The 22,159-nt window shown below is 43.5% G+C and overlaps 1 protein-coding gene and 1 long non-coding RNA gene across 3 annotated transcripts; both read right to left on the bottom strand.

Annotated features, from left to right (window-relative positions):
• Window positions 1-430: 430 nt before the first annotated feature.
• LOC120427145 (uncharacterized) lies at window positions 431-21,216 on the bottom strand. Of its 2 annotated transcripts, none has more exons than XM_039592000.2 (21): window positions 20,902-21,216; window positions 20,479-20,688; window positions 20,010-20,414; window positions 19,719-19,946; window positions 18,898-19,653; window positions 18,606-18,839; window positions 17,755-18,534; window positions 10,585-10,791; window positions 10,111-10,518; window positions 9,820-10,047; window positions 8,765-9,754; window positions 8,670-8,705; window positions 8,403-8,612; window positions 8,018-8,338; window positions 6,618-6,959; window positions 2,829-3,131; window positions 2,486-2,779; window positions 2,095-2,424; window positions 1,718-2,038; window positions 1,345-1,653; window positions 431-1,280 (listed from the first exon to the last, which is right to left on the bottom strand). In XM_039592000.2, exons 1-21 carry the CDS (start codon window positions 21,117-21,119, stop codon window positions 482-484), a joined length of 7,929 nt encoding a protein of 2,642 aa, XP_039447934.1. In that variant the 5' UTR covers window positions 21,120-21,216; the 3' UTR covers window positions 431-481. The 2 variants fall into 2 exon arrangements, with proteins under 2 accessions (XP_039447934.1, XP_039447936.1); XM_039592002.2 differs by having other exon boundaries at window positions 2,486-2,770; window positions 20,902-21,215.
• Window positions 15,797-16,685, bottom strand: LOC128092659 (uncharacterized). Its single transcript, XR_008211942.1, has 2 exons — window positions 16,205-16,685; window positions 15,797-15,873 (listed from the first exon to the last, which is right to left on the bottom strand). It is a non-coding gene; the product is annotated as an uncharacterized LOC128092659 (long non-coding RNA).
• Window positions 21,217-22,159: the final 943 nt, after the last annotated feature.

Genomic DNA, 22,159 nt, shown 5'->3' with positions numbered 1-22,159 from the left:
CGGTGGTTCGTTTGACACTTTTTTAGTTTGTACCCCGTTGGTTGGTCAAACTAAAAAGTGACGAACTGTCACTTTTTACACTGCACTCACGCACACTATCAAAACATACGTTTGGTAGTGAGTGTGAACTCCGTGTAAAAGGGGTATCAAGCTAAAAAGTGACCCCGTTCGTTTGACAACAGTTGGTGTCAAACCATCGGGGTTTGAGTGTACCATGGTTGGGTTTTCAGTGTAGCTTCCCAGTCAAATCAATCCGAATTCTGAAACGGAATCTAGTTAGAATCGTATACAAATTCCGTTTCAAACGCCCTAACCAAAAATCATGATTTCCTGAGTTCAATATCTCACCTTTTCTACGATTTTTTTGAGTTCAGGTGATTTTAGCAAGAAGTAAATTAAAGACTCTATTTTTCATGTGATATGAAAAAAATTACTTGCACATTTGGACATTTATTACATTAGCCACGTTTAAATAAATACTTTACGATCCCCCTTCGCCGGGATCAATCACGTCATGACAAATTTCCAAGTGCCGCTGGTACGCCGGATTATCCATAAAGACCTGTTCACACTCGGCCCGGTCGCACCGGATCGTGGGCAACATCTTCACCCCCGCGTGGAACCGCTTGCGATGCTCGATGATGGCCTCCCCGTGCTCGGTCAGCGTGTCACAGTCGGCACACTTGAGATACTGAACGTTGTTGATGGTGACCGGTTTGAACGGTGGCTTGTCGGAATAGTCAACGGCGAGCACGCTGTTCGTGTGCGTCATTGCCTCGCTGTGGGCGCTGATGAAGTGTTCCATGGTGGGACCGAGCGATGGGAATGTCTGCGGACACATCCGACACGAGAACGAACCGTTGGGCAGCTCGATGAACGGTTTCTGATCGTCGCATGGTTGTTCAGTGACTGGAGGTTCCGTGTGGGTTTCAAAGTCATTTTCCTGTTTCACTATTTCTACGTAGAACGAGTCTGCTTCGTTTGCAGAGTGGACCACAACCGGATTGCTAAACGTAGTCGTTGCAAGCTGTTGCTTCTTTCGACGAACTGCGGAATAATGAATTCGGGACAGTTGACGAAACTGCTGGAAATCTACCAACTTTTGGCTGCACTCCGAACAAATCCACCCGTCATCATCGGCGGTTATGCGAACGTTGATGCACTCTTCGATTGACTCCACCAGCGGATTATCCACCGCGTCTGGGCCGCTGCAGATCGGAACCAGCGGAAGGTCAACCGAGAAGCACAGTTTACAGTACAGTGCGGGGTCGTCGCAGGGTCTGTGAAAAGAGATTGGTTGATTAAACTACGAAAAAACAGGTACGCTGCGCTAGATCAACTCACGTGTCAGGGCAAGGTATTTCCGGTTGGCTTTCCTCGAGAATGAACGATTCTGACGCGCGATCATGCGTTAAGTCCAGCTCCGATTCAGAAGATTCTTTGAAAAATCCAATTTTCCTCGCTTCCATGGGATGTTCAGTACGAAAATGACGGACCAAATTTCCCACGACGAAGGTGGACTTTTGAACGTACTTGCACGGCGGCCATGGAGTTATACGACAATGAACTCCTTCCTCGTCCCGGACGATACACTTCTCGGCGAGCTCGGTAAAGGTAAGCGCGTTTTTTCGTCTTTTTGACTTGTCTTGGGACCTGGAAAAGCGAAAAATTCACTCAATTGCTTTTCAAATGTGGCTGAAGCAAGATCAACACTCACATAACCGGACGTAGAACCTCCACCGGTCGGCTTTGCTCAACAACCATCGGTTCCAACGTAACGTCTTCGATACGTGAATTTTGCGCGGGTACGGGAACCGGTTTCGATTTTTCTCGGAAAAACCCGATGTTTCTAGCCTCTTTCGGATGCTCGGTACGAAAATGGCGCACAAAATTTCCCACGACGAAGGTGGAGCTTTGCACGTACTTGCACGGCCACGAAGCTATTCGGCAGTGAGCACCGTTTTCGTCTCGGAAGATACACTTTTCGGCAAGTTCCTTCAGACTTGGTTTCTTCCAGAGTAATGCTCGAGCTTGGGATCTGGGGAAAGAAAAAAGTTTAACTTCCAAAACATGCGGAAAAGGACCAAAACTTACGCTTCAGCATTTTCTGGTTGGCTTTGTTCGGTAGTGAACGATTCCATGGTTTCGTCTTGCGTGATTGAATCGTAGGCAATGCCTCCAACTGGTTCCAGTTCCGGTTCCGAAGAGTCGTTGTCATTTCTGAAGAATCCGGCCTTACTAGCTTCCTCCGTATGTTGGATGGCAAAGTGACTGATGAAATTTCGGTACTTGAAACCGGAAGTTTGAACATACGAGCACGGCGATGAGGAAATCCGACAGTGAATCCCTTTTTGGTTGCGATAGACACATTTTGCAACGATCTCAATGAGGCCTGTTTTACCGCCGAGGTCGAGTTCAAGGGGTCTGCGAGAAGAAACCTGTGTTATTTTGTTAAATGAAACAAGTTAGCATGACACATTCTTACATGTCAGTATCAGAATCCTCCTGCTCAACTGTACCGTTGACTGATTCCTGTTCCGTAGCTTCACTGTGATCTCTGAAAAATCCAGCCTCCGTTGCTTCCGCCGTATGTTCCGTGCGAAAATGGCGTACAAAATTTGTATACTTGTACTCCCCCCTCTGGATGTATCTGCACGGCTGGGCGGATATTCGACAGTAAACTCCTTGGGCATCTTGGTAAATAAACTTTTTGGTAAGCCGTTTCAAGCTTGGCAGCCCGTTTTTCAACTTCCAACGCTCGTCATCAGATCTGCAAAGCCTTAGAAAGATTAAAAATGTCAAAAGTACACCAAACACGCCCAACTTACGTATCGGGATCCATTGACTGACCCTCCCCAAGCTCGACAGATCCGTGCTCCGTTTCCGGTTCCGATGTTTCGTTGACGCCCGCGAAAAAGCCAACCTTTCTAGCTTCCTTTGGATGTATGGAGCGGAAATGGCGAACGAAGTTCCGGTACGCGTAAATGCCTGTCTGGACATATTTGCACGGCCATTGAGATATTCGACAGTGGACTCCCACTTCATCTCGCAAGATGTACTTTTCGGTGAGCTGGCTCTGAGTTACACTTTGATCCTCAGAATGCGACTCCTCTGGCGGTTTGTCGTGGAATCTGTGAAATATTCGAGTTTTCAAGGTTCATGTACATCGATCTATATTGTATGCATGTGAGCGCTAGGTGAACAATTCAATCTTTTTTTTACTGCGGAATCTGTTTACCCACGTGTACAAGTATTTTTGCACGTTTTTTAGTGCTGTAAAAAAAACGGCGCGTATAACAAAATTGATTCCCTCTCCCATCCCAAAAGCGTCGGAGCATTTGTAGCGGGTGAAGTGACATTTCGCATAGACGCCCTTGCTTCATCACGTAACTAATAAAACTAATAGGGGATGGCGTTATAATTTTTAGACTACGTTTGCTGCTTTTCATCCAAAGAAACCAACGACTTTATCGACTTCATTATGCTGTGCGAGATAGAACGTCGTCTATTTTAAGACGATGACTCAGCATTTCTCCACTTTTGCACTTTAAAAAAAGCAGGTGGCAGCACGGTGTAACGCCACCCCACTATGGTATAAAGCGACGAGAAATTAATAAGCATGCTCCCAGTCGAACCATCAGATGAGAAACAGACAATCCGCAAGTCACAGTGAACGACCAAGGGAACAACCTACCGCGTATATATGTATAACATGATGAGGTTTCTTACAAAAACCACCCTTTTTACAATCTTCCGGACTTTAGTTAAATTCGTTTTTTAGCATAACTTTTGAAGTACTTAACTAAACTTTATCATTTTCAATAGCGACTTATGGGACACCAAGACGGATCAAATGAGACCAAAACGGTCCAAATCGGGTCAGCCAGTGCCGAGATAACTCAGTGCAACACAGACATTTGCTCAAAATTTGATTCTGAGTCGATATGTATACATGAAGGTGGGTCTAGGAGGTCAAATTAAGAATTGGGTACTAAAGTCTTATGTCAATTTTTATGTACAACGGTAAAAAACACGATTAAAAGCCATTTCTGATCTTTTGAAAATTTTGACAAGACAACATTTTTTCGATGGATCAACTATGGTCCCCTTGGAACGAGCTGTCAAGTAGGAGCTTTTCTGTCAAGAAGGACCGCGAGGTTAATTTTTCAAAATTGATTTAAAAATCCATTTTAAACTCTTTGTGGTCGTACAAAGGGTCATTGTACTCAGAAAAATAAGCTTTATCGCTGTAAACAAAAATATCAGCAATCTAAGCTTCATTTTAGGACCCAATTTCGTTTTTCGAGTGATTTTATAGCCTTTCCTCAGTAAGTGCATCTCCAGCGCGGGTAGCAAACATCGAAGCAAATCAAATTTGCACCCGACGTCAACCCCACCGCGGTACCTGTCGCGGTAGCAAATTTGCTCTCAGTTCTTCGGGATTTCACTTTGCTACCCGTTATTCTGCTGGTTTGCTACTGCGGCAAATGGAATGATGCACGGAAAACTTAATCATGCACGAAAAAAAATTAAATTGTTTTTTATGTAAAAAAAAATAAAAATATAAAGTTTAAAATAAAAATTTTAAGAAACTTAAAAAAAAATAAAAAAAACTATAAAACAAAATTGAAAAAATTCAAAAGATTTCAAAAATTATTAAAAAACTAAAAAAAATTTAAAAAAATCAAAAAAAATTAAAAAAAAAATTAAAAAAATTGATAAAATTAAAAAAAAATTAAAATTTTTTAAAAAATTTTACAAAATTAAAAAAAATAAAAAAAAATTAAAAATTTAAAATAATTAAAAAAACAAATTAAAAAAAAATAAACAAAATTTAAAAAAAAATTAAAAAAAAATCAAGAATTACAACTACAAAAAAAAATTAAAAAAAATCAAAATTTAAAGAAAACTAAAAAAAATTAAAAAAAACAAGGAAATTAAAAAAAACTAAAATTTAAGAAAATTCCAAAAAATTAACAAGATTTAAAAAATCTAAAAAAAAAAAAACATTAAAAAAAAAAATTTGGAATAAAAAAAAATAACAAAAAATTCAAATCTATAAGAAAAATAAAAAAAATTAAATTTTAAAAAAAATAACAAATTTAAAGAAATTAAAAAAAATGAAAAATATTAAAAAATTGGAAAAGTATAAAAAAAAAGATTGAAAAAATAGAAAAAAAATTAAAAAAAAAACGCTATTTTAATTTCTAAAAAAAGCAACAAAAGTTAAGGTTTTGAACGCATTTTAGAATTTTTGTATTTTTGAATTTTAAAATTTTTGAATTTTCGAATTTATGAATTTTTAAATTTTTGAAAAAATAAGCTTTTTAAATGCATTTTAGACTTTTTGTAAATTTGAAATTTTTGAATTTTAAAATTTGCAAATTTCAAATTTGAATTTTTAAATTTTAGATTTTTTTAATTTTAGAATTTTTGAGTTTTTGAATTTTTTAATTTTGGAATTTTGGAATTTTGGAATTCTTGAATTTTTGAATCTTTAAATTTTTGAATTTTTGTATTTTAGAATTTTTGAATTTTTTGTCATTGTTCAAGTAGGCAACCGCGTTTATACGTCGCATTTGGGTCGAGGTGTTCAGTATTCACCCAATGACCCTAATGAACAACGACACAAATGCTTCTAAAAATATACTTGATCCACAAGGATCTCGGAGAGCCACTGGAAAGAGAGAGAAATTGACATAATAGAAGAGCGAAAGAATTGGTGTTATGGTTGCGTCGGAGACATGGAACAAATGTCATACGATTACCCAGTAGAAACAGATCACGTTCTAAGAGGTCGCCTCTCAGCACGGTGGTTTGGTTCCGTTGGCAGATCGGTGATGCGTTCTCACGGTATGAGATAGAACGGGGTTCAATTCCCCGGCGGAATACAGTGCACAATTTTTTCGCTAATCAACTTCTTTATTCAATGTTTATCACTTTCCAATGTTTCTCACCATGAGACATGTGTTGCTCTAATTTTTGAATCATACACAAGAGCAGACATACAAAAATCTCCGAAACACGCATTCAAAACTTTGCCCCCGGCTTGCCGGTACTTGTCTTGGTACTTGAGTACAGGTACCGACACATATTTTTCTTCTACAGATGAACTTGAGATCAAATTTGAATCCTGCTTTGCTACGCGCGGTGGGAGACTCGGGGGCAAACTCGAGAGCAAATTTGGTGGGAATCAAATCGGGTAGCAAATTGATTAACTTTCGACATTTTCGAAAAATGAAATTCTTTGATATTTTCAATAGGATTAAAAAGTTTAAAAAACTTTTAGCATTTCTAGGCATGAATCAACACATAATATTTTATTTTGAAGGTAAACGAGAGCAAAAAATGATAAAAAAAAACCCATATTTGCCCCCGCGGTGGGCTTGTTTCGGTGGCAAAATTGCTACCCTAGCGGTGGGGATGACGGAGTTTTTTCGAGGTGGCAAATTTGATCTCGGTATTCATGAGCCGGGTGCAAATTTGATTTGCACCCCAGCGCTGGAGATGTCCTAAGGTGAGGAAGGCAAAAAAGGCTTCCATTCGAACGGTTCGAACACAAGCACAGCTTGCTTAGATCCCCCAGTACAGGGAATATATTTAAATAATCAACTTACGTATCGGGACATCGAATCTCCAGTTGACTTTCCTCCCGAGTAAACGATTCCATCGTTTCGTCTCGTGCGTCCGGTTCATCCGGAATTATGCGTTCAACAGATTCGAGTTCCGGTTCGGAAGCAGCAGCGAGATTTCGGAAGAATCCCGCCGCTCTCGCTTCCGTCGGGTGCGCCGTTCGGAAATGGCTGACCACATTGTGGTAACTGAAAGTCCCTTTTTGTACGTATCGGCACGGCCTCTGCGCTATCCGGCAGTGCACTCCGTCTCCCTCGCTGGATATGTAGTCCATGACGAGCTCTTTAAAGGTTATGTTCTTTCTTTGCAGCGGGTGTTCTTGGGGTCTGTGAAATGGACGTTGATTAGATACTAGGGTGGGTACGGATTTTAAAAAAATCTCAGATCAAGTTCTGGTGTGGTTCCCCTTGTAGGGCATACCCAAAGGGACTCTCACACCAAATTTCAGCTCATTTGGTTGAAAACTGGCTTGTCTCAAGCGGGTTCAATTTTACATGGAAATTACTATGGGAAATTTTGAATTTTCGTTCATTCGCTCCTACAGGCCTGGGGAAAACATGTAGAAACTTCTAGGATGGCCAGAAATGAGCGGAATCGTCTGGAGAACAACTTTTCCTAAGAGACCAGGTCGATTCGTTCAACCCCCATCGAGCTCAACGGCAATACATCCGGGGTTTTCGGAACCAACGGTTTTCCCCAGAAAAGCAACAAATTTTCCTTAGCATGCTATGAATGCTTGATGAAAACCGCGACGCCACATGTCAAACAGCTACCATGTGATTGTAAAATTTGCACCATAACATTTTTTTTCTTAGTTGGAGGTTTAGAATACAGTTAAATAGTATCAGGATCACCATAAATTTTAATTCTATGGTTCAAAAAGTAATAAAAAGTAATTTTTTATAGGCGATGCTAGTCCACGTGGTAACTGTTTGACATGTGGCGTCGCAGTGTTCATCAAGCATTCATAGCATGCTAAGGAAAATTTGTTGCTTTTCTGGGGAAAACCGTTGGTTCCGAAAACCCCGGATGTATTGCCGTTGAGCTCGATGGGGGTTGAACGAATCGACCTGGTCTCTTAGGGAAAGTTGTTCTCCAGACGATTCTGCTCATTTCTGGCCATCCTAGAAGTTTCTACATGTTTTCCCCAGGCCTGTAGGAGCGAATGAACGAAAATTCAAAATTTCCCATAGTAATTTCCGTGTAAAATTGAACCCGCTTGAGACAAGCCAGTTTTCAACCAAATGAGCTGAAATTTGGTGTGAGAGTCCCTTTGGGTATGCCCTACAAGGGGAACCACACCAGAACTTGATCTGAGAACTTTTCAAAATCCGTACCCACCCTATTAGATACATTTACGAGCGTTCCTACCGGAACAACTTACGCATCAGGACAAATACTGTCCGGTTCATTTCCCTCAAGACTGAACGATTCCATTTTCACCTCATTTGCGACTGATTCGGCTTCCGACTCCGTTTCAGGTGCTTCATTGTCGGAGTCTTGGTCTCTAAAGAATCCATACTTGCGCGCTTCCTTCGGATGTTCAATCCGGAAGTGGCGCACAAAGTTGCCCGAACAGTAGTTGTACCGCTGAACGTATCGACACTTGCTCGAAGCTATGCGGCAATGTGTTCCAATGTCATCACGCTCGGTCCACTTTTTGACGAGTTGAGTGTACAACAGCTTGCCGGGTTTCGCGGTAGCGCTGCAGGAAGAGATGGTTCGAGTTTAGGTGGCGCCTAAAAGGTGAACTATTCAGCCATACTCACACATAATTGAGGTATCTCCCGTCATCGAAGAATCCCGCGGCTTTCGCCTCCACCGGATGGGTGGAAATAAAGTGTCGGTAAAAGTTGTTGTAACGGAACTCTTTAACCTGGACGTGCTTGCAGTAATCGGTGAGCTTGCACTGGATGCCGGTTTCCGTTTTCTCGACGTACTTTTCTACAAGCTCCCTTCGGGAGATGGGCGCGACGTACCTAAAAGACGTGACTCTTTGAATTTTGGAATGTTAATGGTGGCAAAAGAATACTTACGGTACCCGCTCGGATGTTTCCTCGGCTGCAGTTCGTCTGGAAGAGAATTGCATTGATGAGTCTTGCAAATTAAAACAAAACAGCCGCCAACTCACTTCTGCTTCCTATATTTCTTGAGGAATTTTCGCCGTACGAAGCCCTTTTCCTCCGCTAGCTGCGCGTGCTCGTTGCGAAAGTGTCGCACAAAATTACCAACGTTGAACGCGATCTGGAACAGCGGACAGGCCGTTTCGCTGATCATACAGTGGATCCCTTTCTCGTCCACGAGCACGTTTTCCATGACCAAACACCGGAACGATTTCCGTTCCAGCGGAAGTTGCTCCTCGTTCTCTTCCCCAAAGAATCCTTTCTCTCTCGCTTCGTCGGGATGCTTGAAGCGGAAGTGACGAACGAAATCCTTCGAGTCAAAGCCCTCACTTCGGTTGTAGTCACAGTGCTCGGTGGAGATCTTGCAGAACACGTCGGTCTTGACTCGCAGCGTATTTTTCTCGACCAGTTCGTGAATTGACGTGAGCGGCCTCATCGAAGGGGTCGCCTCGTCCGGAGTTAGCAATCCCCAATCCGCGCCATCCGATTGCTCCTCCTCGTCATCTTCTACTTCCTCCTTGATGGCCAAAGGATCGACCGGTGCTTCCTTCTTGATCTTTTTCCTCGCCGTTTGACCCACCTTGGCAAATCCCTTCGCCCTCGCTTCCTGCGGATGATCTTTGCGGAAGTGCCGCACGAAACTTGCCAAGTCGAACTTAAACTGCCGAAACCTGCAGTAATCGGCACTGATTCTGCAATAAATGGCGAGGTTGTCTCTCATGATGTGCTTTTCGATCATTTCACCGTAGTCGGGCCTCTTTGGTTGATTTCCCGCATCTGGCTTCCCAAATTCACTTTTCACAATGGTAATGCTGGTATCGTCAAAGTACCCGTGCTGTTTCGCCTCTTTGGGGTGAACGTTCCGGAAGTGTCGCTGGAAGTTGCCCGGCCTGAACGTACTTTGTACGTACTCACAATCCAGCCCAGCGATTCGGCAGCGCGTCCCACTCTCGTCAGTCTCGGTATGTTGTCTCACCTTTTGTATGTACTGCGGGGCTCTGTCGATAGAGAACAAATTATTTAGTTACAATCCGCAAGCTGAACAGAGTCGATTGTTTATTACCGGCAATTCTTTTTCATCCAGCGATTTCTTTTGGGCAGCATTCGATTTTTTTCGCAAAAACTCATCTTTTTAGCCGCACTTCGATGTTGATAGCGGAAATGGTGCAAAAAAATTATGCTGGAGAACTTTCGCTGCATAAACGAACAATCGCCATCAATCCGGCAGTGAAAGTTTCCATCATCATCCTTCTGGGTGCATTGCCAGATTCTACCGTTGACATCCGCTGCCCTGTGAAACAGTTAATCAAAATCAACCAACGTGTTCGCAACATCCCTCCTCAAACCTCCTTACTGTTGCGATGATTTCTTTTTCTCGAAAAACCCCTTCGCCTTCGCCAGTGCCGGATGCTTGCGGCGAAAATGGTTCAGCAGTCTGAGGCCGTCAAAACCATGAACCGTGAAGTCACAGCTGGGATCCAGCAGGCAGTGGCTCCCCCTCTCGTCCATGTAAACATTCTCTTCCACCAGCGTGGATAAGGTTTTCGTGCGAACGGCACTGCCAGCTTTGGGCAGATCGTCCGCGTCCCCGGTGATACCGTATCGGGCTGCGTGCTCGGGATGATGGTCCAAAAAATGCCGCTTGAAAAAGTATGGGTTCAAGGTCGGCAACCGGTAGGAACACTTTGAGTCCGGATCCATGCGGCAGTAGATGCCGTTCGCGTCGTACGTAAGGAATTGCAGAACCAGTTGGTAATTTTTGCTGTGAAAATTTAAAAGAGAACTGAAATTACACTTCTCTCAAACATAACAATCGTCAAGCCCTTACGGATAGCTGCCGCCACTTTGCTCGATGGACAAGTTCTGCTGCAATGCTTCCCACGGGTGTATGAGGCACATGTGTCTTTGGAACCGTTTCAAGTTGAAAACAGGCTGCGAGTATCGACATTGACCGTTGGTGATTCTACAGAGCGCTCCCTTGTCGTTGGATGTGACGAATTTGGCGAGAGACTCTGGAATTTGTTGGGCATTTTTCCTGGAATTTAAAAAAAACTCAACATATTTTGCATACTTCCGCAGCAATTAATTACACTTTGGTTTGCTCGGTCACCTGCATTCTGAATTCTGAAAGAAAATTTACTATGAGGCTTAACTGGAGAAGAAATTAATTTTGATTCAATTTAATTACCAACAAAAAAAAAAAATCTAAACGTTCAACATTGGAGGTGATTGATATGAACTTTGAAAAAAAAAGATTTTTTTTAGATCGAGTTTCAATCACACATAATTTGTCTGTGCATCTGAACTAAGCTCCGCGATAATTATCGCTGGTGAAAAAAAAACTCACAAGTGACAGCTAGTGACAAGTAATCACACCTTTCATCTTGGTCAAATGTTTGCAAATCGATTGCGACCTCAACCAATCATAGAATCACTGATTCAAAAACTCACCGATACCGCCTGCAGTCCGCAAAGCCCGCCGCCGCCGCTTCGGCCGGATGTTTGGCCATTATGTGCCGGTGGAAGTTGTACATCAGGAACAACTCCTGATGGTACGGGCACCAGGGACACCGCGCACCGCCGAACCCATCGAGGCTGACGACCTTTGCGATCAGTTGGGTGATTTTGGGTCGCTTTCCGCCGGAATTGTTGGCCATTTTTTTCACGGGAGCAAAATCTCTTCGCCTTTTTTTCACCACAAGTGACAGCTCAGAACTGAAGCGAAAGTTGATAGTCGCCGCACTCGCTCATCGCGATATTTCAATCTTGAGTGCCGCGGCCTGGGCTGGCGACACTCACATGCCCGATGAGAGGCACTCACGTAGAGGTAGATTTGTTTACAAACAACTTTTACGGTGCACGCTTATGGTAGATTAGTTTAAAACGGAAAAAAATGTGCACGTCTAAATTACTCAAAACTATATTTAATTTACCTATTTTTATACACTGCAAAAAGGTTAGACTAATATTATATTTGCAAATTTTGCCCAGCAAATGAGGAAAAACGTATCACAAAATGTGTTCATTTTTAAATCAATTTATATCGTTAAATGAATTATTTTAACATGTTTTAAGGATTTAGACTCTCTTCAGTTATTGTAATGGAACTAGTCAGGAAGACTAACCCACCGGCAGTCGTATACGTGTACTTTGTACACACTTAGTTAGGGCACATGTAAGAAAGGCGAAAACATGCGACTTCCCGAAGGCTAATGTGATATCAAAAAATTCAACCGTTTACTTTACTTGCACATTTGAACATTTATTACATTAGCCACGTCAAAAAAATACTTTACGATCCCCCTTCGCCGGGATCAATCATGTCGTGACAAATTTCCAAGTGCCGCCGGTACGCCGGATTATCCATAAAGAACTGCTCACACTCGACCCGGTCGCACCGGATCGCGGGCAACATCTTCACCCCCGCGTGGAACCGCTTGCGATGCTCGATGATGGCCTCCCCGTGCTCGGTCAGCGTGTCACAGTCGGCACACTTGAGATACTGAACGTTGTTGATGGTGACAGGTTTGAACGGTGGCTTTTCGGAATAATCAACGGCGAGCACGCTGTTCGTGTGCGTCATTGCCTCGCTGTGGGCGCTGATGAAGTGTTCCATGGTGGGACCGAGCGACGGGAATGTCTGCGGACACATCCGACACGAGAACGAACCGTTGGGCAGCTCGATGAACGGTTTCTGATCGTCGCATGGTTGTTCAGTGACTGGAGGTTCCGTGTGGGTTTCAATGTCGTTTTCCTGTTTCACTATTTCTACGTAGAACGAGTCTGCTTCGTTTGCAGAGTGAACTACATCCGGATTGCTTTGCGTAGTCGTCGCCAGCCGTTGTTTCTTCTGACGCACCGCGGAGTCGTGAATTCGGGACAGTTGACGAAACTGCTGGAAATCCACCAACTTTTGGCTGCACTCCGAGCAAATCCACCCGTCATCCTCGGCGGTTAGACGAACGTTGATGCACTCTTCGATCGACTCCGCCAGCGGATTGTCCGCCGCGTCTGGACCGCTGAATATTGGCGCAAGGGGCAGGTCAACCGAGAAGCACAACCTGCAGTACAGTGCGGGGTCGTCGCAGGGTCTGTGAAAAGATATTGGTTGGTTGAACTACGAATAAACAGGGTCGCTACGCTTGATAAGCTTACGTGTCAGGGCAAGGTATTTCCGGTTGACTTCCTTCCGGAGCAATTGAATCTGATACCGAATTTTGAGGGATTGAAACGAGCGGAACTTCGAGTTTGCTAGAGTTGTCTTCCTCGCAAGTCGTCGATTCCAGCTCTACGTCTTCATACGGAACGTGTTCGATGGGAATGGGCTCAGCTTCTGGTTGCGGGTTCGACAATCCTCTGAAGAACCCGGCTTCCCTAGCTTCCTTTGGATGCTCGGTACGAAAATGGCGCGCGAAATTACCCGGAATGTAGTTGGACGTTTGAACGTACTTGCACGTCCCCGAAGCAATCCGGCAGTGAATACCTTCTTCGTCTCGAAAGATGTGGTTTTCCGTGAGCTGTTTTAAGCTTGGTTTCATTCTGAGCAGATTTAGGGCCCTGACACTGATAAAAGAAACAAATTAGCTGAACATTTTCAAAAGTACGAAAAGGATGGTAAACTTACGATAACGGATTCTCTGGTTGACTTTGTTCGGTAGTGAAAGATTCCATGGTTTCGTCCTGCGATATTGAATCGTAGGAAATGCCTCCAACTGATTCTGGTTGCGGTTCCGAAGTTTGATCAAAATTCTTGAAGAATCCGGCCTTACAAGCTTCCTCCGTATGTTGGATGGCAAAGTGACTGGCAAAATTTTGGTGTTTGAAACCGGACTTCTGAACATACGAGCACGGCGATGAGGAAATCCGACAGTGAATTCCTTTTTTGTTCCGGTAGACATATTTTGCAACAAGCTCAATGAGGCCTGTTTTACCGCCGAGGTCGAGTTCGAGAGGTCTGTGAGTACAAAACAAAAACTTTGTTATTGAATCTATGACATTTCCCCGAAACCCATATTACCGAAGGGACATTTCCCCGAATGCCACTTCCCCGAAAAGACACTTCCCCTAATAGTCATTTCCCCGAATTCTATTTACCCGAATTTTCCATTTCCCCTAATCTTCCACATCCAGGAATGCCATTTTCCCGAATGGGACACAATCCCGAATGCCACTTACCCGATTAGTCGTATCCCTGAATAGTCATTTCCCTGAATGCCATTTCCCCGAACGCGGTCAAGCGGAAATGGGGGGGGGGGGGGGGGGGGGGGGGGGGGCACCGGGCATTTCCGCTTGACCGCGTTCGGGGAAATTGGAAAAAGAAAAAAACAAAAAAATGTTGTTCGTAATTCGATTATCCGAAGTCCCATACAAACCTTCGGATAATCGAACTTCGGATATTCGAAACTTCGGATAATCGAATCTGGACTGTAATTGGGTCCTAAAATGAAAAATAAATTTGTGATATTATTGTTCACAACGATAAAGCTTTTTTTTTCCAAGTACAATGACCCTTTGCACGATCGCAAAGGATTTAAAATGGATTTTTAATTCAATTTTAAAAAAATCACTTCACGGCCCTTCTTGGTAGAAAAGCTCCTACTTGACAGCTCGTTCCAAGGGGACCATAGTTGATCCATCGAAAAAATGTTGTCTTGTCAATAACTTTTTTTTCATAAAAATAAAAAAAAAAACGTTATCAGAAATGGTTTTTAATCGTGTTTACCGTTGTTCATAAAAAATTACAAAGGGCTTTACTACCCAATTTACAACATTTAATCAACAGCATACCCGAAAAAGCTGTTTGTTCGGTAAAATCGAGAAAGAAAATAACTGTTAGTCATGGAAAAAGGCTTGAGCGAAAATGATGATTAGGATTAGGATGATATGAAAAATCGGCAAAATTTAAATAAACAGCAACTGGCGTAAGTGTCACTTCGGGGAAACGGCATTCGGGGAAATGGCCGATTAGGGGAAATGGCATTCGGGGATATACCCGATTAGGGGAAATGACATTCGGGGATGTGGCTGATTAGGGGAAGTGGTCAATTAGGGGATATGATTTTCGGGGAAATGTCATTCGGGGAAATGAGCTAGACCCTTGTTATTTTATGTTTTATGAACACGTTAGACATAATAAACATACGTATCAGTATCAGAATCCTCCGATTCCAGCTCCAAACCTCTGAAAAATCCAGCTTCCCTGGCCTTTTGCGTATGAACGTTCCGAAAGTGGCGGACGAAATGGTTGTACTTGTACTCCCCTTGCTGGAGATATCTGCACGGTACCGACGATATATGACAGTGGAAGCCTTTTGAATCCTTGAACACAAACTTTCTGGTGAGCCTCCTGAAGCTCGGTATTCCGTCCTTCGTGTTCAACCGCTCTTCTTCGGATCTAAGAAGAGAAATTGAAGTTAGATTTTCCAAACGTTGAAGGTCGTTCACGATCAACTTACAAATCAGGGTCAACTGGCTGACCTTTCCCTAGCTCGGCTATTTCGCGTTCCAATTCCAATTCCGGTTCCGAAGCTTCATTGTGATCCCTGACGAATCCAGCTTCAAAAGCTTCCTCCGTATGTTCAGAACGAAAATGGCGGATGAAATTTGTGTACTTGTACCCCCCTTTCTGGACATATTTGCACGGCATTGAAGATATTCGACAGTGAACTCCCCTCGAATCTTGGAAAACAAAATTCTTTGTAAGCCTCCTTAAGCTTGGAAGATTTCTTTTCTTGCTGTTGCTCCGTTCATCCTCCGATCTGGGAAGGAAAATCGAGATAAAATTACAAAAGCACGCGCTAAACACGACCAAACTTACAAATCAGGGTCCACCGGCTGACCTTCCTCAAGCTCGACAGCTTTGTGCGCTGTTTCCGGTTCCACAGTTTCATTGCCACCGTTGCAAAGGCCATTTCTTCGTGCTTCCTCCGGGTGCAAGGCGCGAAAATGGCGCACAAAATTTTGGTACGCGTAAATGCCTTTCTGGACATATTTGCACGGCCATTGCGATATTCGGCAGTGGACTCCTTTTTCATCGCGGAAGATATACTTTTCGACGAGCTGTCTGTTGTTTAGTCTACCGATAGAACGCGTTTCTTCTCGTGATTCATGTTGAGGGCTGTGAGGTGGAGTTAAATTATTTTTTTGAATAAATTTCAGAAATCGTTTAACGAAACGATAATAATTGACCAGTAGTCGCGTACTACTGAATTCTCGAATTTCGCAAATCGTTCGTTCGTTTGAATCGTTCTAATCTTCTAATTTTCTCAGCATTTCAAAAATATTTTTTTCAGAAGTGGGCAAACATGAGCACTAGGAAGGTTGGCAGCCCTGCTATCGAGAGCAGAAGCTGGAGCTGTGCGGTCCGCGGAATTTCAATTATTTGAACGTTTATTTTATAGTTATGACCTCAAAAAGTAGTGAAAAGATTGTAAAATTTGTGGATTTACTTGTGGAAAGTGTAGATTTCCTTTAGTTTTATGAATTTGACCAGTTTTCGCGATTTCAATTTCTACGACGCCTGGTTTGACGGGTTTGACAGTTCAAGCAAATCGTCGCGGTTGCTTCGGTCTAGCAGTTGTATTAGTGGGATGTGGGGCTCTAAGGGTGGTATTCAACCTGTATTTTTTTCTACGCCTAAAATAACAAAAATCAAATAGTGCGAAAGAAAATAAAAGTGTGCAATGGAATGTTTTTGGAAGCAGCGCTCAAGCAGTTTTATCTACTACTGGAGGAGGTGTTGCAGATGAAGTCGGTCGGAAATGGTGGATATTGCGCTGAAGCCGCAGTATCTTATCTGCAGCTGACCAAGAATTGCCAGAGAATCTGTACTCCAGGATGTGATCAAGCTGCTCGCAGCTGTAATTCCGGGCGCTTGCGAACAAAACAGAAAACAACGTCCGGGTGCTTGAAATTTGCCTAGAAATTGGACAACCAATGAACTGAAATTTTTAATTTGTGCCTTCTTTTCAACAATAATTAAATACGCGCTGATCCCTGTTTGCCTGATGGGATTGGAAGTTTAAAGATAGATCGAGAACCCGTCTGGTCTTTGCTCTATGTTTAGGCGGGGCCGGACAATGCCCAACGACCTCGGAATTGGACCGCAAGGAGCTCTGTTATTCTGAAATGGGTCGTTGGAAGCAGCGCGAGGGCTATCACCACCTAATACCCGGGACAGAGATAATCTGTATCAGCATAACCCAAGTCTGATACAAACTATACTTTCCCATAATTTCGCTGCCGGCCAGCGGGTATTGGATTGGACCACACACACACACAAAGTGGGCAAACATGAGCACTAATTTTACAAAAATAAAAAACTGCGACTGTTTTCAAACAAGTTACCTAAAAATGGCTATAACTCGAAAACGGTGCACTTTATCAAAGTTTTACTAAAGTATTTTTTGATTGCAAATTTGATTTTGCAATTGAAAAAAAAATGCGACCGATATTTCGATTTTTTGAAAAAATCAGTATTTATTTAAAAAAATCATAACTCGGTCAAAGATTTTTTGCACAACCTGGAAATTTCTGAAAAGTTGGCATTTGATGTCCCCTAAAACATATAAACAAAATAAAATAAAAAATAGTGTTTTTTTTTTGCAAATCAAGGTTTAGTGACAAAAAGTTAAATAAAAAATCACCAAATTTTTTTACCGTGTATCATTCTTTTTCAGTGTTCAGTTCATCGATACCTACAAATCGATCAAAAAATCCATCAAAAGATACAGATTTTTGAATTTTCATACATCAATTTTGTATGGACAGCTGCCAAATTTGTAAGGAAAATTATTTATAGGGACAAACTAATGATGCAAAACGGCTTCTTTGGGCATACCGAAAGCACCACAAAAGTTTCAGCCGGATTATAAAATACAAAAACTAAAATTAAAAAAAGACCGATTTCGTAGAGGATTGCTCAGTATTGTCTGCTAAATGGAAAGTTGTTCCCGAAAAGACGGAAAAGACTAGGTTGATCTGAGTGAGATTGACTTACGTATCGGGGCATGGATTCTCCAGTTGACTTTCCTCCCGAGTGAACGATTCCATTGTTTCATCTCGTGCGTCCGATTCGTCGGGAATGATGCGTTCAACAGACTCGAGATCCGGTTCGGAGGCAGCAGCGAGACTTGGGAAGAATCCCGCCGCCATCGCTTCCTTCGGGTGCGCGTTCCGGAAATGGCTAACCACATTGTAGTAACTGCACGTCGCTTTCAGAACATATCGGCACGGCCTCTGCGATATCCGGCAGTGAACTACGTTTTCATCGCGGGCGATGTACGCCTCGATGAGCTCTTTCAGAGACGGGTCCACATGGGGTCTGACCTTAGGTTTTTGGGTGTCCTCGTCCTTGAAAAATCCCTTCTTTCGCGCCTCCTTCGGATGTTTGGCCTTGAAATGACGCACAAAGTTGCTCAGCGCGTACCTGGACTTTTGAACGTATTGGCACTCCTTCGGACCTATACGGCAATGTATTCCAGCGTCATCTCGCTTGACACACTTCCTGATTAGCTGTCTATAGGCTCGTTTATCGGAACTCCTGGTCCAGCTGTGAATCTTTTTCCTGTCAACATCGAAACCCGCGGCTCGAGCTTCCACCGGATGGGCGGCAATAAAGTGTCGTCTAAAATTTGGGTAGCGGAACTCCGCAGTCTGCACATACTGGCATTCGTGTTCGGTGAGGCTGCAATGAATGCCGGTTTCGTTTTTCTTGACGTGCTTTTCCACCAGGACGCGGATTGAACCGCGTTGCCTCGTGCCGAAGGCGGTAACGACTCTGAAAATAAATGCATTTTTATTAATATTCTGTTCTGCATTGCTGAACTCTACAATTGAAACCAAACTTACTTCCGTTTTCTCTTTTTCCTGTTTCGCTGCCGCCGCAGGAAGCCTTTTTCCTCCGCTTCCGACGGATGCTCACTGCGAAAGTGACTCACAAATTTGTAAACGTTCAGCGTTACCTGGAAAAAGGGACACGCCGTTTCGCTGATCATACACTGGATCCCTTCCTCGTCCAAGAGCACATTTTCCGCGACCAAACAATGCAGCGTTTTCTGATGCTGGAGCGTATCGTCGGATGACCTGTAATTGGGAACGGGTGTTTGATTTAGGAGTCTAGAACAAACTTTGTTGAACTTACGCGTCGTTAGCTTCGCAGAAAAATCCTTTCTCTCTCGCTTCGTCGGGATGCTTGAAACGGAAGTGACGAACGAAATCCTTCGAGTCAAAGCCCTCACTTCGACTGTAGTCACAGTGCTCGGTGGAGATCTTGCAGAACACGTCGGTCTTGACTCGCAGCGTATTTTTCTCGACCAGCTGGTGAATTGATGTTTGAGGCCTCATCGAAGGGGGAGCCTCGTCCGGGTTTAGCTCCTCGTCATCTCCTGCTTCCTCCTTGATGGCCAACGGATCGACCGGTTCTTGCATCTTGAGCTTTTTGAAGCCATGCTTTGCAACGCCGAATCCCCTCGCCTTTGCTTCCGCCGGGTGATGCTTGCGGAAATGGGCCACGAAAATTGCCAGATCGAACTTCCCTTGCCGATATTTGCAGTAATCGTTGCTGATTTTGCACGAACTACCGCTGATGTCTCGCACGATGCAGTCTTCCACCATTTTATTGTAGTTGATCTTTTCACGACGTCGCTTCGATTGCTTACCCGCGGCCGAGTGCGGAAATTCACTTTTCACAACCGTTACAAAGTTTGCGAAAAATCCATGCTCCTTTGCCTCTTTGGGGTGCGCATTCCGGAAGTGCCGTGTAAAGTTACTTGACCTGAATGTACCTTGTACGTACTCACAAATGGGTCCTGCGATTCGGCAACGAGTTCCACTCTGATCAGTCTCGGTATGTTTTCTTACCTTTTCTGAATACTGACTGTCTTTCTTGACGCTGGAGCTGAAAAAAAAAACCCAAACATGGGATTACAATACTAGTAAAGAATAAATTTTAAATTTCATTACGCAAATCGTTGTTTCACTCCTCCACGCTTCCTGGGCAGCTTTGGAAGATGTTCGAAAAAGTTCTTCTCATTGGCAGCCCTGCGATGATGACTACGAAAGTGTCGCAGAAACATATGGCTTGAGAATTTCCTCTGCACAAACGAGCAATCGCCATCGATCCGGCAGTGGAAGTTACCATCATCATCCTTCTGGGCGTATTTCCGAATCCTCGCGTTGAAGTCAGTTTCCCTGTGGAACGGTTGAACAACATAAATCAACCCATTATTTCCGCAAATCGCTTCAAATTCTTACATTTTCGACATCCTTCTCTCGAAAAAACCCTTCGCCCGCGCCAGTGCCGGGTGTTTCTGGCGAAAATGATCCAAAAGTTTGGCCGTACAAAAGCCTTGTACAGTGTAATCACACCCGGGATCCAGCTGGCAGTGGTACCCTTCCTCGTCCATGTAAACGTTCTCTTCGACCAGCGTGGATAAGGCTTTCGTGCGGACTCCCCTGCCAGTTGTGGGTCCCTCGTCGGCCTCCCCGGTGATACCGTTTCGTTCCGCTTGCTCGGGATGACGGTTAACAAAGTGCAGCTTGAAAACTCTCGAGTTCATGACCGGTAACCGGTAGGGACAGTTTGATTCCGGATCGATTCGGCAGTAGATACCGTTGGCGTCGTACGTAACGCTCTGCAGAATCAGTTGGTGCTGTTCGCTGAGGAAAATAGGAAAGAGACCAGTTAACATTTAACACAAGATTATAATTTTCTAGCCCTTACGGATAGCTACCGCCATTTTCCTCGATGGTCATGTTCCATTGCCGGGCTTCCCACGGGTGCACGAGGCACACATGTCTTTGGAATCGTTTCAAGTTGAAAAGAGGCAGCGAGTATCGACATTGATCGTTGGTGATTCGACAGTGCACTTCGCCGGCGTCGGTCGTTTCGATGAAGTTGGCTAAAACATCCGGAATTGGTTGGCTTTTGTCACTGGAATTAAACATTATTATATTTTATAGTGTCTATTCAATATCGTCATATTAGGTCTTCAGCGTAGTTCTGTAACATTGATCGTTAGACTCAATCGATTTTCAAAGCACAAAACCAATCAAGAGTTAAAACGAATTCTCAACTACCTACTCACTCAACCTTGACTGAACTCAAACAAACCAAGAAAAAAATAATATCGAAAGTAAAACCTACCGCCGCCGGCACTCCGTAAAGCCCCTTTCGGCCGCTTCGACCGGATGCTTGGTGAGAATGTGGCGTCGGAAGTTTCCTCCGCTGAACATGGTCTGATGGTAGGAACAGGGCCGATCGGGATCCACATTGCACCGCGCACCGCCGTACCCATCGAAAATAATGACCGGCGCAAGCAATTCGCGAATTTTGGGCAGTTTTTTGTCGCGATTTCCGTCCATTTCGTCACGAATGAAAAATTTCCGCACTTTTCGACACCGCAAGTGACAGCTCACAAATGAAGCGAATGCTGGCGGCACCCCAACTCGCTCACGACCATGATTCAATCGTGAGTGTCGCGTGAGATACCACCGGCACTCAAACCGATGCGGGTTTGTTTACCAATAATACACGCTTATTGTAGAATGGTCATATATGAACATGAACACACTAAACTGAAGGTAACTAAATCATACTAAACGTTTGCTATTCTCAATTGAGGTTAACCTTTCGGCAGCCCGTGCATGCACTGAAAAACTATTGCGCGTATTCCCGAGAAAGACACGCGGCAAACCAGTCTCGAAACGACGCGCCGCACTTTCGGCAAATGCGTGCTGTCAAATCCCATACTGCGCGTTTTGTTTTTGTTGATCTTCTTCTTCGAATCGCCTGGCATTGTTGTCAGGTATGTTTTATATTGCACCAAAAGTGCAGAAAATCGCTGGCAACAATGTCTATGGCATATTCTGAAATGCCGCGCGGCGTGTACCTTTGAAAGAAACGGACAATAAAATGTACATAGTCAAATTTTGCAGCTTTCTCCGAATTTTTAGGAAACGAGCGAGCAAAAGTTCAATTTTTCGTTTAATTTCACGTCAAAAAAATAACGCCTTAAGGAGCTATTACACTACGGCAAACAAACTCGCACTTTTTGACAGTTTGCCTGCTTTGTTTGTTTGTCCGTATTTGTTTGTATAAACGTCAGCCGAGTTTTTTGTTTTGTTGTGTGCGGTAGTTTAATGGCTCTTTTAGACACGCTGAACAATTTCTATTAGTTGAAATTAAAGAAAAAAGACCGATTCCGTCTAGTCCGTCCCATATGTAAAAAGTGAGTGCTGAGATAACGCTGTTTGAAACCGAAAAATGTTTCACCATATTTCTCATTCTAAATCAACAATTTCTATACAGTTTTTCATACAGTTATTTCTATATCAGTCTAATAAACACCACTATCATAAATTTGTTTAAAAAAAACTAACAATATGGAGGTAAATGTGTGGAA

The sequence above is a fragment of the Culex pipiens genome, chromosome 1, assembly GCF_016801865.2.
Source record: "Culex pipiens pallens isolate TS chromosome 1, TS_CPP_V2, whole genome shotgun sequence".
NCBI classification, from domain to species: domain Eukaryota; kingdom Metazoa; phylum Arthropoda; class Insecta; order Diptera; family Culicidae; genus Culex; species Culex pipiens.
The sequence above is the reverse complement of the archived record's forward strand: the minus strand, read 5'-3'. Positions and strand labels throughout refer to the sequence as shown.

What these genes read in the sequence shown, in the direction of transcription:
- LOC120427145 (XM_039592000.2), bottom strand. Translation starts at nt 21,119, where the DNA reads ATGGACGGAAATCGCGACAAAAAACTGCCCAAAATTCGCGAATTGCTT. An exon ending in AAAAAGAAATCATCGCAACA is followed by an intron (nt 10,048 to 10,110) that starts GTAAGGAGGTTT and finishes ACTGTTTCACAG; the next exon opens with GGCAGCGGATGTCAACGGTA. An exon ending in TGGATGAAAAAGAATTGCCG is followed by an intron (nt 9,755 to 9,819) that starts GTAATAAACAAT and finishes CTCTATCGACAG; the next exon opens with AGCCCCGCAGTACATACAAA.